The 14690-nt window shown below is 41.3% G+C and overlaps 1 protein-coding gene across 1 annotated transcript in view; it reads left to right on the top strand.

The window, feature by feature from the left end:
- The window catches only part of igf2bp2b (insulin-like growth factor 2 mRNA binding protein 2b), a 57305-nt gene that overhangs the window by 33762 nt on the left and 8853 nt on the right, over positions 1-14690 (top strand). The window contains exons 5-11 of the mRNA XM_072657326.1: positions 2951-3014; positions 5895-6188; positions 8131-8265; positions 8370-8492; positions 10690-10825; positions 12593-12724; positions 14383-14445. Of these exons, the coding sequence (XP_072513427.1) occupies positions 2951-3014; positions 5895-6188; positions 8131-8265; positions 8370-8492; positions 10690-10825; positions 12593-12724; positions 14383-14445 (947 nt within the window). The remainder of the gene's footprint in view (positions 1-2950; positions 3015-5894; positions 6189-8130; positions 8266-8369; positions 8493-10689; positions 10826-12592; positions 12725-14382; positions 14446-14690) is intronic.

Here is a 14690-nt window from a genome sequence, read left to right as displayed (position 1 = left end):
ATTAAAGTGTTTATCCTGCTTTTGTTGGAGTAACTGTCTCTGCTGTCCAGGGAAGAAGGTTAGGTTATGGAGGAGCGTTGCTGTGAGGATTTGATTGCATTCAGCAATAAGATCCCCATCTGCGATACTTGCACATTTGACGCTATTCCAACACCCCCATATTTTGAGACTGTAGTAGGGGCATTGTAGCAGTGGGGTATTGTAATGTGCTGTAAGGACAGGCGTGTATATGCAGCTCTTAAACGTTATCTGTCCATTGAATCCTCAGTAAACAGGACGCAATGTTCTCAGCATAGGAAAGCAAAACTGAAACCTCGCCGGCAAAAACAAACACCTCTCAATCGTTTAGCTCTGCACACACACACACACACACACACACACACACACACACACACACACACACACACACACACACACACACACCCTTACTAACTGTTTGCTGCTTTTCTCCAGAATCCTGTACAGAACACACCCTACGGTGTGTTGAGACGAGACACTGCAGACATGCAATCATGTGTTTTTGGCCTGTTGTTGTTTTTTTTTTTTTTTTTTTTTTTTCTGCACTTTTTTAGTTTGTATCTGTGGATTTCTTTCTTTCCAATTTAGTATTCAAATACTCTGCATTTCCAAATGTTTGTGACACCCCTTCTAATAAATGCATCTAGCTTCTTTAGGTCACCCAATTGATGACAAAGGTGTTTGTGTGTGTGTGTGTGTGTGTGTGTGTGTGTGTGTGTGTGTGTGTGTGTGTGTGTCTGCTTGTCTAGTCCCTGTGGAGAAGTACTGCCAATAGAAGAGTACTCTCTAGTGTGATACACCTGAACCTATTGACACCATGCCTAATGACAGACGGGGGCTATAAAGCCACCCCTCCCTCCCAGCATTGAGTTGTGCAGCAGTGGAACCGTTTACTTTTGGGATATGTGAGTTTTAAGGATGAGGTGGGGTGGGGATCGTTTAACACTGACCTCACTAATGCTCTTGTAGCTAAATTCAATCAAATCCTCACAGCAATGCTCCTCCAAAGTCTAGTAGAAAGCCTTCTTCTCTGGACAGTAGAGTCAGTTACTCCAACAAATGAGCTTTTGTCCATTTAGTGGAAGTTGCCGTTCAGAAGCAACGTGCAGTGCTACAGCCACTGTCTGCACCATGTCCTCACAGGTCCAGCTTCTGTCCTGCAAAGATCAGATATCCAAGTATGATTATCAGATCCAAATATGGTCATTTTCTTTGTATCAGCAACTAATAATGAAAGAAAAATGGGTGCTTTTCTTTGTTTATGCATATGTAATTTCATAATACAGATCTTTTAAAGGTGGTTTTCTCAAATTAACTTTTTTTTGGGCACTGATTTTCCAGTTTCATCCTTATCTGTATTCTGTAGCTTTGTACATTCATAGTCTGAGTAATATAGTGTTTTATGCCTGCAGACTTGGCAGTGTTTCTTTTATGGCTGGTGACGGTATGTTCTGATTTACAGAAATATTAAATGTATTCTAATGAGCACATTTTTTAAATTAGATAATGGCTTATTTGCATATTTAAACATAAGATTTCAGAGAAATAATACAAAAAATAATAATGCTTATGTAAGTAATCAGATGAGAAAGTTTTATGGTGATCTATATTAGGTAAAACTAGTCGAGCACAATTGAGTAAAAACCCAGGGACTGTTTAAATGAAACAGGTCGTTGACGAGAACTGGGTGAGCACTTTGGAAGTGGTTAAGCACACACACACACACACCAATCACAGTGTATTGTTAAGTTCTTCATTTGTATTTATTCATGCGTCCTCAAACGCCTACAGTTTTGAACGGTCCAACATGTACAACAATCCGCCATAACATTAGCACCACTGACAGGTGAAGTGAAAAACATTGATTATCTTCATCTACAGTGGCCTCATCTGTCAAGGGGTTGGATCCACATATTAGGCAGTGAGTGGACAGTCCGTTCTTATAAAGGTGATGAAGTTGTTAAAGCAGGAGTGATGGACAAGCAGAAGAATCAGAGACTGTGTTGCCTAGACGACTGGGGGAGAACATCTCCAAAACGTCAGGCAGGTGGGTTTTTCTGGTATGCAGTGGTCAGTATCGACCAAAAGTGGCCAGGAAAGGACAACTGTCGACAGGGTCATGGGCACCTAAGGTTAACCGATGTGATCCCTGGAGGCCCCACCTCACAAGTTAAAAGATCTGCTGGAAACGTCTTGGTGCCAGAGACCACAGGACACCTTCAAGGGTCTTGTGGAGTCCATGCCTCGAATCGTCTTTATTCCAAGTCATTTTGGAGCATTTCACACAATATGAAGAACATCTGCCAGATTCATATTATGTCAACAAGTAGTATTCTTTTTTTTAACATGTACGTACAGCCTTAAGGAAAAGTTTTGGCACCCCTAGTTTTTGTTGTAAGTGAACATTTTAGACACCATTCTGTTCTATTGCTGATCTGAATTGAATGTATTAAGACACATTTAAACTGTATTCAGTGTTCAAGTGGGGGGAGTTTGGTGTGTTCTCCCAGTGTCTGAATGGGTGTCCCCTGAGTGCTCTGGTTTCTTCCTGCCTCTCAAAACACACCCATTATGTAAAATGGCTTGGCTAAATTGCCTCTAGGTGCTAGTGCCCCTAGGTATTCCTGCTTTGTGCCCAGCGATTCCGGGTAGGCTCCAGACCCACCGCGGTCCTGACGAGGATAAAAGGGGATACAAGGATGGATGGATAGACATTATGTTTAGTAAATAAACCGTAGCAAGACGTGGCGTGTCCAAACTTTTGCATAAGAGTGTGTGTGTGTGTGTATGTGTGTGTGTGTGTGAGTGTGTGACTCAGACTCTGTGACCAGACCAGCTGTGAATGGCATAATAATCAAAATGTGACAAAATGTATGAATGTATTTTTAGATTGACCCCAACTCTCTCTCTCTCTCTCTCTCTCTCTCTGTAGTTAACGCTGACTCAGACACAGCTGTGGTGAATGTCACCTATGCTTCAAAAGAAGAAGCTAAAGAGTAAGAGACTCCGCACCCATCCCTCCATCCTTCCTCCATCTGTTCATACTTACAGCCGTCTCTTCATCTTTCCAGCCGTTCACCCCACAAACTACTAGCCTGTGTCTGTGAAGGCTCTGTTCATGTGTATTGTCCTTCATATGGCTTGTAGTGATCAGGTTTTAAGGTTCTTGGATGTGTCACAGATGTGTTCTTTCATAGAAGCTACTGCCAGCTTGGACAGGCTTTAGAGAACTTTAGAGAACAAAAATCCCATTGAACTCAGTGCTACACAACTGGGTTATTAATCGCGGGGGGTCGTGGGTTCAATACTTCAGGTCTTCTAAGCTGCCACTGGCTGCGCTCACATGCAGAGATTTTCTCCAATCTGATTAAAATCATTCTGATTATCGATGAAGACTGAGGTGTTTATATGTACCACTAAGTGTACATGTTACCATGACAACGAGCATCCCGTGAGCCAGCGGTAGTATGGTAGCTACCTTCAGAGTCCTCAGATGGTCCTACGAGTGGGATTAACCGTGGCTATGCTCAAATGTGATGCAGCAATCAGCTTTAGTCCCACAAGTTCTTCTAACTTGCTTGTTAACACACTCATACCTAACTGCCAGTCATACCTAAAGGCCAGTCATACCGGCCACACACTCGTTTCTCATTTTAAAGATTCATTTTAAAGATATAAACAACCCAAAAAGTTTGCTGTGCACTTATCTTGCACTCTTGTGGTTCATTCAAGCAAATTAATGGATTATTCAAAGGATTACGCTCCTCGTTCAATCGGATAGAAATAGTATTTAGAGTGCCCTCAATCAGACCAGTCTGACTAGTCCCTTCTGAATGAGGTATAAACATGGGCTTATTCTATTCCAATTAAGCCATTAGTCCGATTATTAATGGATTATCAGGCTGCTTAAAAAAAAAAAAACATGGCTGCTGTTGGGCCCTTGAGCTGACCCTGCTATACTCTGACCCTGGTCTGACCTTGGCTTTGGTTATAGTTACTCTTTTATGGTTACAGACATCTTGCATGTACATGAGTCCCAAGTTTCCCCCCAGCCTAGGGATAATCATGAGCCTTAAATAAAGTCTCAAAGTTGTGAGATGATGTAAGTGTGGGTTGTGAACCGTGTCACTATGTTAGGAAGCACTACTGGTAGGGACTTTTATTTAATTTGGAATTAATAACACTGTAATACAAGTTTAGGACGAGCTGTGTGTTACGGCTTCTCATTAGGGTGAATGGGATTTTTGCCAGCATCTTGTAAAGCTTGGCAACAGTTGCTACAGAAGAGCGCATTCACAGGTGGAGCATGAATACGTCAATTAACAACTATTTCCAGAGCACTGAAAGGAATGTGTGATGCTAATAGTGATAGTAGTAATGTGTGTGTGTGTGTGTGTGTGTGTGTGTACATATTGCATACACACATCTTTATATATGAATATACACTCCCTGAGCAATTTATTAGGAACTCCATAGCAATACTGGGTAGGAGTATACTGGTTTGTGCTCTCAAATCAGCCTCAGTTCTTCATGGCATGGATTTCACAAGCTGTTGGAAACACTCCTTTGAGATTGTGGTCCATGTTGACCATGCTTACGTCATGCAATTCCAGCAGATTTTTCAGGAGGACTTTCATGAATTTCCTGTCCTACCAGAGACTCCAGAGGTGAGCGTGCAAAAATAAAAAACTCCATAGATTTAACAGTGATGGATGACAGTAATTGTAAGATAGAAAGTATTTGACGAAGGCCTCATCGAAAGCCGCCCAGGTCTCGTAACATCAGGGCCCACGCAGATCCTGCCGTACGTGAATGGCAGGGGCGGGGCCTACCCTCTGGGCACAACCAAACTCTAGACGGCAGGGGAGGAAGGAGGAGGAAAACAAAACTGAAAGTCTGAAAGCAGCAGAGAAAGCGTCTAAGTAAAGGTCTTTTAAAGACAGAAGCTGGTGACTGATCGAGATATTGGTGAGGTACATTCGTCTCCTGGTAGAACCTGCGCTGAAGCTTTCACTTCTGTCACATCCTAAAGGTGTTCTACTGGATTCGGATAAAGGACTGGAAGCCCCTGAAGAAAACCGAACATCTCAGCTTGAAACAGCTTTTGCTTTGTGACCTGGTGCTTCATCATGCTGGAAGAGGACATTTTGGAAGATGGGTAAACTGTGGCCATGAAGAGAAGGCACATGGCATCAACAATGCTCAAATAGTCTGCAGCATTCAAGCCATGATTGGTTGGTGTTAACAGACTCAAAGTGGGCCAAGAAAACATTCCCCATATATTACACCACCACCTCCACCAGCCTGGACTGGACATAAGGCCGGTTGGGTCTGTGGATTCATGCTCTTGGCTCCAGATCATCTGTGAGCCTCAGCAGAAATGGAGATTCATCAGAACGGTCCTGCTTGGTGTTAGCCTGTGCACACTGCAGCTTCAGCTTTCTGTTCTTGGCTGAAAGATATGGAGATTTTCTGCTGTTGTAGCTCATCCACCTCATGGATGGAGATGTTGTGCATTCTGAGTTTTCTGCTCACCACAACTGGACAGAGTGGTTATCTGAGTTACTGTAGCCTTTCTGTTGACCTCTCTTAATGAGGTTCATGAGGTTTCCATCTGCCGGACTTTCAATGTGTTTCCTTTATTACAGCGTTTTAAAGTAAACTATAGAAAATCCCAGGAGATCAGAATTTGAGAATTACTCAGACCAGATGCTTGGTTCTCCCAAATGATTGGTTGATTAGATTATTTTATTAATGACTTCAGCTATACAGCATTTCCTAATAATTTGCTCAGTGAGTGTATTTATAAACCACCTCTCTGTTGTATGCACAGTAAACACAGCCTCCCATCTATCTCTCTCTCTCTCTCTCCTCAGGGCTATTGAAAAGTTGACAGGTCACAGTTTGGATAACCACTCCTTCAGTGTGTCCTACATTTTGGACGTGGAGGGGGGCGGAGGGTCTCAGGCCCAGCGGGCGACACCCCGAGGGGGCCGAGGGGCACGGGAGCCGGACTCCACACATCCCGGGGCCATGGGAGGCCTGCAGGGGCCCCGACACGGCCACCACGAACTCCCACTCAGGCTGCTGGTACCCACACAGTTTGTCGGAGCCATCATCGGCAAAGAAGGACTGACCATCAAAAACATCACCAAGCAGACACAGTCCAAGTGAGCAGCCCCTGTTTGAACTCCTATTCAAGTGGTAAAATCCTGTATCGGCGTATTACTGCAAGAACATATTAGCCTGTTAGCTAATATGCTAATATGCTAACTCTGTCCTATCTGGGCAGCCTGTACTTCTGTTTACGTTGTAGTTGTTCATGAAGTGCAGTATATCATAAATGTTAGGTTCATGCTTCAGGCAAGACGCATCAACTTATCACATAATTACCGAGCCCATAATTGCGACCAGCTTTGCCTGCCCTTCCCTAGTTAGCGTACTTGCACACGTCATTACTATGGCAACCAGTATAAATTCAACTTCGGACGCTCATTCAAAACCTCATATTTAATAAACAAATCCGAACTGCAAATTTGAACTGCAGTGTGAACAAAGCGGGGGGCTTTAATTCTGCAGTTGCTGCCATCGTACACTTATGAGCCAGAAACCTCACGAGCACCTGCCTAATATGCTGTTGCTACACTATATGTCCAAAAGTTTGTGGACAACCCTTGCGATTAATGTATTCAGCTATTTTGAGTTTCACCTATTGCTGACACGGATGTGCAAATACGCACACACACACAGCTTGTCCAGTCCCTGTACAGAAATACTGCCAATAGAATAGGATTCTGGAGCAGATAACCATGAACCTGACGCCAGGCGTGGGCTAAAGGGGTATAAAGCCATCCAGCGTTGTTCTCTGGAATGATGAATAGTGCTCCATCCAGTGAAAAAGCCTTCTTCCCTGACAGTAGAGACAGTTATTCCAACAAAAGCAGGACAAACTCGTTTAAATGCCCTCGTTTTTGGGAGAAACAACAAATGAGCAGGTGTCCCAATACTTTTGTCCATATAGTGTAATTCATTAGTCATTGTATTTTAAATGTAATGCACCAGAATCTAATCCTTATGGAACTGATCTATTCTTGCTCCATCCACAAATACATTCTTTTGCATCTAGCTACTGTTGCCTGGTTGGAGAAGCACATTGGCAAAAATCCCATTCAACCTAATGAGACGCTGCTTATCATATTGTATTGTTTAACACAGGCCTTGTAGTTCAATACGCACCGCTACCAAACAGTACCTTCAACAGACTGGAACACCTGAAGTACCTTTTAAGACTGATTATTCTGCTTGGAGTGGAATACAGTTTAAACAAGCAAGCCCACAATGAGGTTCGACTAGCCATCAAATCCGAGTGCATTTGTCACATACATATTCATACACAGTACAGCTAGCCATAAAAACAATAGGATAAGGAGAGGATGTATAAAATAATATGATTAAATAAAATAAGTGGAGTTATGACATGACACTACGTTTTGAGAGATGAGCCATGCCCCGGCACCTGCACCTCACCTCGCCCCTCTGCTTGAACAACCACCTCAGCCGCCATGAACTCCGGCCCAAAAGCCTCCATGGGCGTGGACCATACACGCAAAGTAGAAAATATGTGCTGAGAAAATTAGTAATATATAGAAGATATGAATAGCAATATGTACAGTATATGGACAAAAGTATTGGGACATCTACACAGTACACCTACAGGAGCTTTTCTGACATCCCATTCGAAACCCATAGGTATTAATATGGAGTTGGTCCTTATTTGCAGCTCTAACAGGTCTGGAGCTCTGCAGTTGAGACTTTTCTGCACTATGCTCTGAGCTCAGCACTCGGCCCTGACCCCGCTCTGTAACTTTACATGGTCTGACACTTTGTGGCTGAGCTGCTCTCTGTGGTTCCTCCTAAACGCTATCACTGTTCAATAATACCACTTACAGCTGATGGTGGGAGATCTAGGAGGGAATAAATTTCAGTGAGCTAGGGTCTTACTTTTATACACCTGGGGGACAAATGGGACTGAATGAAACTCCTGAATTATTAGGTGAAATGTTAATGCAGTTTTACCCTGATGTGAGGATCAACATGTTCAATCTCTTTCAGAGTGGATATCCATCGTAAAGAGAACGCGGGGGCTGCAGAGAAACCCATCACCATCCACTCGTCTCCAGAGGGCTGCTCTCACGCCTGCAGAATGATCCTGGAGGTTATGGAGAAAGAAGCCAATGACACCAAAACGTCAGTCTACCTTTAACCTTCTTTGAACTTCAGCTCTTGTTTGTTAATTGTTTGGTGGGTGTTGTTATATTAGTACAGTGAACCTCTGTGTCCTTGTGAGACAGTGCTGATGAGGTTCCTCTGAAGATCCTGGCCCATAACAGTCTGGTGGGTCGTTTGATTGGGAAGGAGGGCAGGAATCTGAAGAAAATTGAGCAGGATACCGGGACCAAGATCACCATTTCCCCGTAAGCGCACACACACACTCTCCTACACCCTTCTATCAAACCTACAATAACAAAGTATGCACCCAACACTAGGTCATCAAAAGCCACGGTGTGCTAGTAGTTTAACCACAAGTCACCTAGTGTGCACTAAATAGCATGATGTTCACTAAACTACTGGTGAAAAGTTTGGAAGCAGCTTTTTTTATGGGTATTAATTAATAACCAGGTTCTTCCACAAATTTCCTGCATGTTTTAGCATATCTAGGCATGGGCAGTACATGGGTAATAATATTGTGTTCTGTGTTAAAGAATGTATTTTTAAAATTACATGCATTTAAAAGGGCCACAGGAAGGGGGTGTTGTGCTGCTCACTGATTGTTGAGGTCATGCTCTGGTAACAGGCTGGAGAGAAAAAAAACAAACCCACTGTAAGTGCTGTAGATTGCCTGAAAGACAGCGCATAGATAAAGCAGTCCACTAAATGTGTCTGAAAATCTTGGAAAACACTCTTAAGCCACTCTTAACCTTTGCCTGGACTCTGTGCTCTCCCATATGAGGCTTTATCCTCTAAACCTGTGAGATTCGAGCCTCAGATAGCCGGAACACAACCTGTGCTGTGGTGTTTAGCCTGCTAGCTAACTTATCAAAGCCTAGATAGCCGGCTACAGTTTTTATCATCAACACTTGTGTCGGTAGCTCAGCATCTGGCCGACAGCAGCTGCACTGGGCTGTCTGGAAAAATAACTAGCTTAACCAGTGGCTGCAGATCCCAAACCAGGAAAAACTAAACTTAAACTTATTCACCTTCCTGTCCTTTTAACAACAGTCGCTGGTCTATTAGTCACCAGTCGCATGAGTCTTTCTCGTCTAAACATCTAAAAAGTGAGGTTTCAGTCAGTCAGAATTTTTTGTTGTTGTTGTTGTTGTTGTTGTTAACTTGGCTAACTAAGCTAATGCCAGCTCTAATGCCAGCTCTAATGCCAGCTCTTCCACCTCATGAAAATGTCAGATATCCACTAGATTCAGCAAATTTACTATAAACACTTGTTAAGTGGGCCAAATTATAAGGGCACATCATAAAAAAATGATATCCCCTTTTTGTGTTCAGTCCTAGTTTTAAAACATGACATTTAAAAGGTAAAGGTGCACATATAGCAAAATAGAGCAAAATGTGTCCTCCGCATTTGACCCATCTGTGGTAGCACATACACACACCCCCAGAGCGGTGGGCAGCCAACTCCAGCGCCCGGGGAGGGTGAAGGGCCTTGTTTAAGGGCCCAACAGTGGCAGCTTGCTGAGCCAGAGTATCGAACCCACAACCCTGTCATCAATATCCCGGAGCTCTAACCAGCTGAGCCACCACTGATCAAAACTCTTCACTCTTGGAGCAATAAAGAAAACATACCTTTTTTTAATCAGTTATTTGTTTGAATTTAACACTGGCTGGATCATGTGGATTCAATTATTGTAAACTAGACACGTCTATTCAAAATGTTGTATAACAAAAGTTATTTAACTAACTGAAGTTATTTATCTAATGAGACAACACTGTATTTATAGTCATTTCTTGTCTGTGAGGTTTAATCACCATTTTAAAATGTGAGGCATCCTGTATGTTAATTATGTTGTAACTTAATCCTGGATCCAGCCTTTTCAATTATTTTGGAGTAATTTAAAGTTCTGTTGAATATCTGGAGATATTTCATAATTCTTCTTACAGGCATTTTACAATCACTTTAGAAAAGCTTTCTGGCACAAAACTGCTTTTCCATCACCCCAAACCTTCAAATCTTTTTTTCCCAATTGAGTGATGTCTAGTTCCTACATGCTAGGCCTTTCTCCATCACACAATGCATACAAGCTAGTGGGGTAAAGGCATATAAAGCACTACGGCTAATGCAGCATCATTGAAGCCCAACATGCTTGGAGGAGAACACTTAACTGCCAGTTATGCTACGTCAGCCACCCACACTGTCCAGCATCATACAGAATCTAAGCGCTTCCAAACTTTTGTACAAGAGTTAAACTCTTATTATTTTGTGTGCGCTGCATATTACAATATTCATTAAATTACAATATCACAAATAAATTGCCAAGCACACCCTACTGTCAGATCAGCATCACAAGGTCTAAAGCCTCATTAGCCTTATTTATGAGGGGCTAAGCCCTCCTTCTCATCCATCACTGTTATTTTTTTCCCTCTCCCCTGCGTCTGCAGGTTGCAAGACTTGACCATATATAACCTGGAGCGTACCATCACAGTGAGAGGAGGGGTGGAGGACTGCTGTAATGCAGAGGTGGAGATCATGAAGAAGCTGAGAGAAGCCTATGAGAACGACGTGGCCGCTCTGAATGTAAGAACATCACACAGAATATCTCAGGCCTGGGAATGCTGGGTATACTACCCCTGCAGTCCAGCCATTCAATAGTTTTTCAACAAGGGTGTAAATCTGACTTCACGTCTCATTATGATAATTTGGGTTAACAAACTACCATAAATTCTTATTTTGCTACAGCTCACTTTATGTATTTTTTTAACATAATTATAGTACCTATAGTGTAAAATTACAATATTCACAAATACAGTTTAACATACATATATGCAGTACAATATACACACAGTACATTATACACAGGTACAGTACAAATGCATACAGTACTACTGCAGTACAGTACACACACTACAAATACAGTACAAATACACATACATTACTTCAGTACGGTGTACACAAACCGTACAATATACAGTACATATGATGCAATGCAGTATCATAGCATACATACAGTACATACAGTATTGCAGTACATACACTATTGCAGTTCAATACACACAATACAAACAGAACACTATAATAATATACAGTACTATAAATACATGTACAGTACAGTATACACATACAGTACTATAAATACATGTACAGTACAGTATACACATGTAGTACTATAAATACATGTACAGTATACACATACAGTACTATAAATACATGTACAGTACAGTATACACATGTAGTACTATAAATACATGTACAGTACAGTTCACACATACAGTACTATAAATACATGTACAGTACAGTATACACATGTAGTACAATAAATACATGTACAGTATACACATACAGTACTATAAGTACATGTACAGTATACACATACAGTACTATACATGCATGTACAGTACAGTATACACATACAGTACTATAAATACATGTACAGTACAGTATACACATGCAGTACTATAAGTACATGTACAGTATACACATACGGTACTATAAATATATGTACAGTACAATATACACATACAGTACTATAAATACATGTACAGTACAGTATACACATACAGTACTATAAGTACATGTACAGTATACACATACAGTACTATAAATACATGTACAGTACAGTATACACATACAGTACTATAAATACATGTACAGTACAATATACACATACAGTACTATAAATGCATGTACAGTACAGTATACACATACAGTACTATAAGTACATGTACAGTATACACATACAGTACTATAAATACATGTACAGTACAGTATACACATACAGTACTATAAGTGCATGTATAGTACAGTATACACATACAGTACTATAAGTGCATGTATAGTACAGTATACAGAAATACAGTTCTGAGCTTTAAATGCTCTAAAAGCAGCAGTCAGTGGCCTAGAGAGTAACAGCATGTGGCTCTAAATGCTTTTGTTTGTTATGCTTTATTGTTTCATTGATTGTCACAAAGGAAAGCGTCCTCTATAACAATCAAGAACTGCTTGCCTGGCAAATGAGGCGTTTAAATGTTTGGGTTTTTTTAATCAATACTTGGCAAATGAGGTATGAACCAAGCAGCCTTTACGCATCCGTGAGTGTGGCTCTCTGTTAGATGAACTAAAATGGATTATAATTCAGATGGTCTTTTCTGGCCTTAAGAACCAAACCAGCAGTCAGCCTTGTAGCACTGCACCACCTAGTGGCACTCAGGAGCTATTACACAACATTTGGGGGATAAAATCCTACAGTTTAACGTTCACATTGCATTGTATTGTATAGCGCTTACTGAATAACTTGGATGAGATCCTAAATTATAAATATTTTAATTTTTCTCTCTCCGTCTGTAGCTGCAGACTAATCTGATCCCAGGTCTGAATTTGAGTGCATTGGGGATTTTCTCCTCTTCCCTGCCTGTCCTGTCTACAGCTGGGGGACCTCGAGGAGTGGCCCCTCTCCCCTCCACATACAACCCCTTTATGGTGAGCACAAATGTTCTGGACATTTTAAAACAAAAAAGACATTTATTGTGCATCAGTGCTTGGACTAGATTTTATGAGTAGCAATGTGGAGTTGCCCAGTCCTTTGGTAAACCTAAGGCTCTAGCTCTAATCGAGAGTGGCCTTTCACAGACAAAATAAATGTCATTTGATCGGACATGAAAGAAATATATGCGTATCACCAGTGTCCAGCACAAATCTTGAGACCTAAATTTTGCCATTTTTGACATTGGCAGTTGTTCTTTACATTGTACGTACAAAAATACTTCCTCTTCTATGTAGACACAAGAATCATATGGGTTAGATTGTCTTCCGAGTCTTTACAATTTGCTCCATTGAATTTACTTTTTTCATTTACGCATTAATACATCAGCCACCAACTTAGTCAGGGAGTTCTCTTATTTTGGCAGTAACCGTTGATGTAGTAAACTTATAGTAGGGGTGAAGCAGTATACATGTTTTATGTATACAAGGGTAGGAAAAATTATGGTTATCATATATATATACTTATACATTTGATTAATACTGGTACTTAAAAATGCAACCTAACAGAGAACCAGTGGAGCAGAGGAACAACTGTGAGAAAAACTAGACTAGTGAAGTACTGTGTACCATTACATTTTCTGAGAGGGTTATCATGCTGTGAAAATCTCATAGCGTTGCAACTCTAATGTAAAACCATCTCCAAAATGGCAATGTTACAAAAGGGGGGGGGGGGGGGGTGAATAATGAAATAGAAGAAAACATTTAATTCCAAGTCATTTCAGAGCATTTTATTGGTCCATTCATCATACAATTTGGATACTATGTAAAGAACAGCAGCTAGATTCACATTAGGTCAAAAACATATTATAACAGCGTTGATGAAAGAGGAATAGACAGTTTGATTGAAAGGAGTACATAGCAGTCACACGAATTACAGGATACATCATCGATATGATGTATAAATTAGACTTATGTAAATAAAAATAAAATCCATGTGGAAATGATGCACACTTTTCAATCAAGTCGATTGATTGCAGCACTTTTTTTTTCAATGTAAGTGCTTTAAATAGATAAGCCCCCTATACTAAAGGGCACTGCTTTAGCTGGTCAGACTAAGGTGAAGCCTTGTGGACGGTCTGCGTGTTTGGTAACACACTGGTGTGGTAACACTAGGGTCTGAGTCACTGTGAATGAGTGAGCAGAGGAGGTTAATCATGGCTGAATCATTTGTTATGGTTCAGCTTTACAGGAAGATCCACCACATTAATAGCAAGGGGAGTTTACTGAGGGGCAGGTAGGGTCGTGCCCTCTGTGTGTGTATTAGCAGGAACCTCAGCTGAAAATCCCCCATCTCTCCCTTTAAGACGTGACTCATCTTGTTCGTGTTTCTATTGAACACACACACGAACACAAACACACTTTGTTTTGATTGGTGTCTGAGGAGTTTGTTTGTATGAGTGTGCACGGTCAGTGTGTATGTCTAGTTGAGTGTGTGTGTGTGTGTTTATAGTACTGCTGATGGATGGATAGTGAGGCAGACAATGACATAAGGATGTTTGGTCATGTGATTCAGCTCTAGTTGGGGTCGGCTGTTTAGTCTACATATTTGTGTTACACCACATCCTCCATGTATGTGTACGTGTGTGTTGTCACAGGGCCACACTTCAGCACTGGGCGGTCTATATGGAGCACCTCCCACTTTACCCCTGCAACAAACGGTAAGTCTGTACTGCATTTTCTTTAAAATCACCTTGCTTCATTAATAACAACCACAGTCGTCTCACTGGGGGTCTACAAATGCACTTCTTACACTGGTTCCAAATTCTTAAATTCAGTCAACCTTTTATCTCAGGAATACATTGAAGGAAGCCCCCATTTACAATGTAGCCGAGCAGTAATTACAAAATTAGAGACAGAATGACAAATTAGCTTTGAGGTCAAAATTAAATTAGAATTTAAAAAG

The sequence above is a fragment of the Salminus brasiliensis genome, chromosome 15 (assembly GCF_030463535.1).
Source record: "Salminus brasiliensis chromosome 15, fSalBra1.hap2, whole genome shotgun sequence".
In the NCBI taxonomy this organism is placed as follows: Eukaryota; Metazoa; Chordata; class Actinopteri; order Characiformes; family Bryconidae; genus Salminus; species Salminus brasiliensis.
The sequence above is the reverse complement of the archived record's forward strand: the minus strand, read 5'-3'. Positions and strand labels throughout refer to the sequence as shown.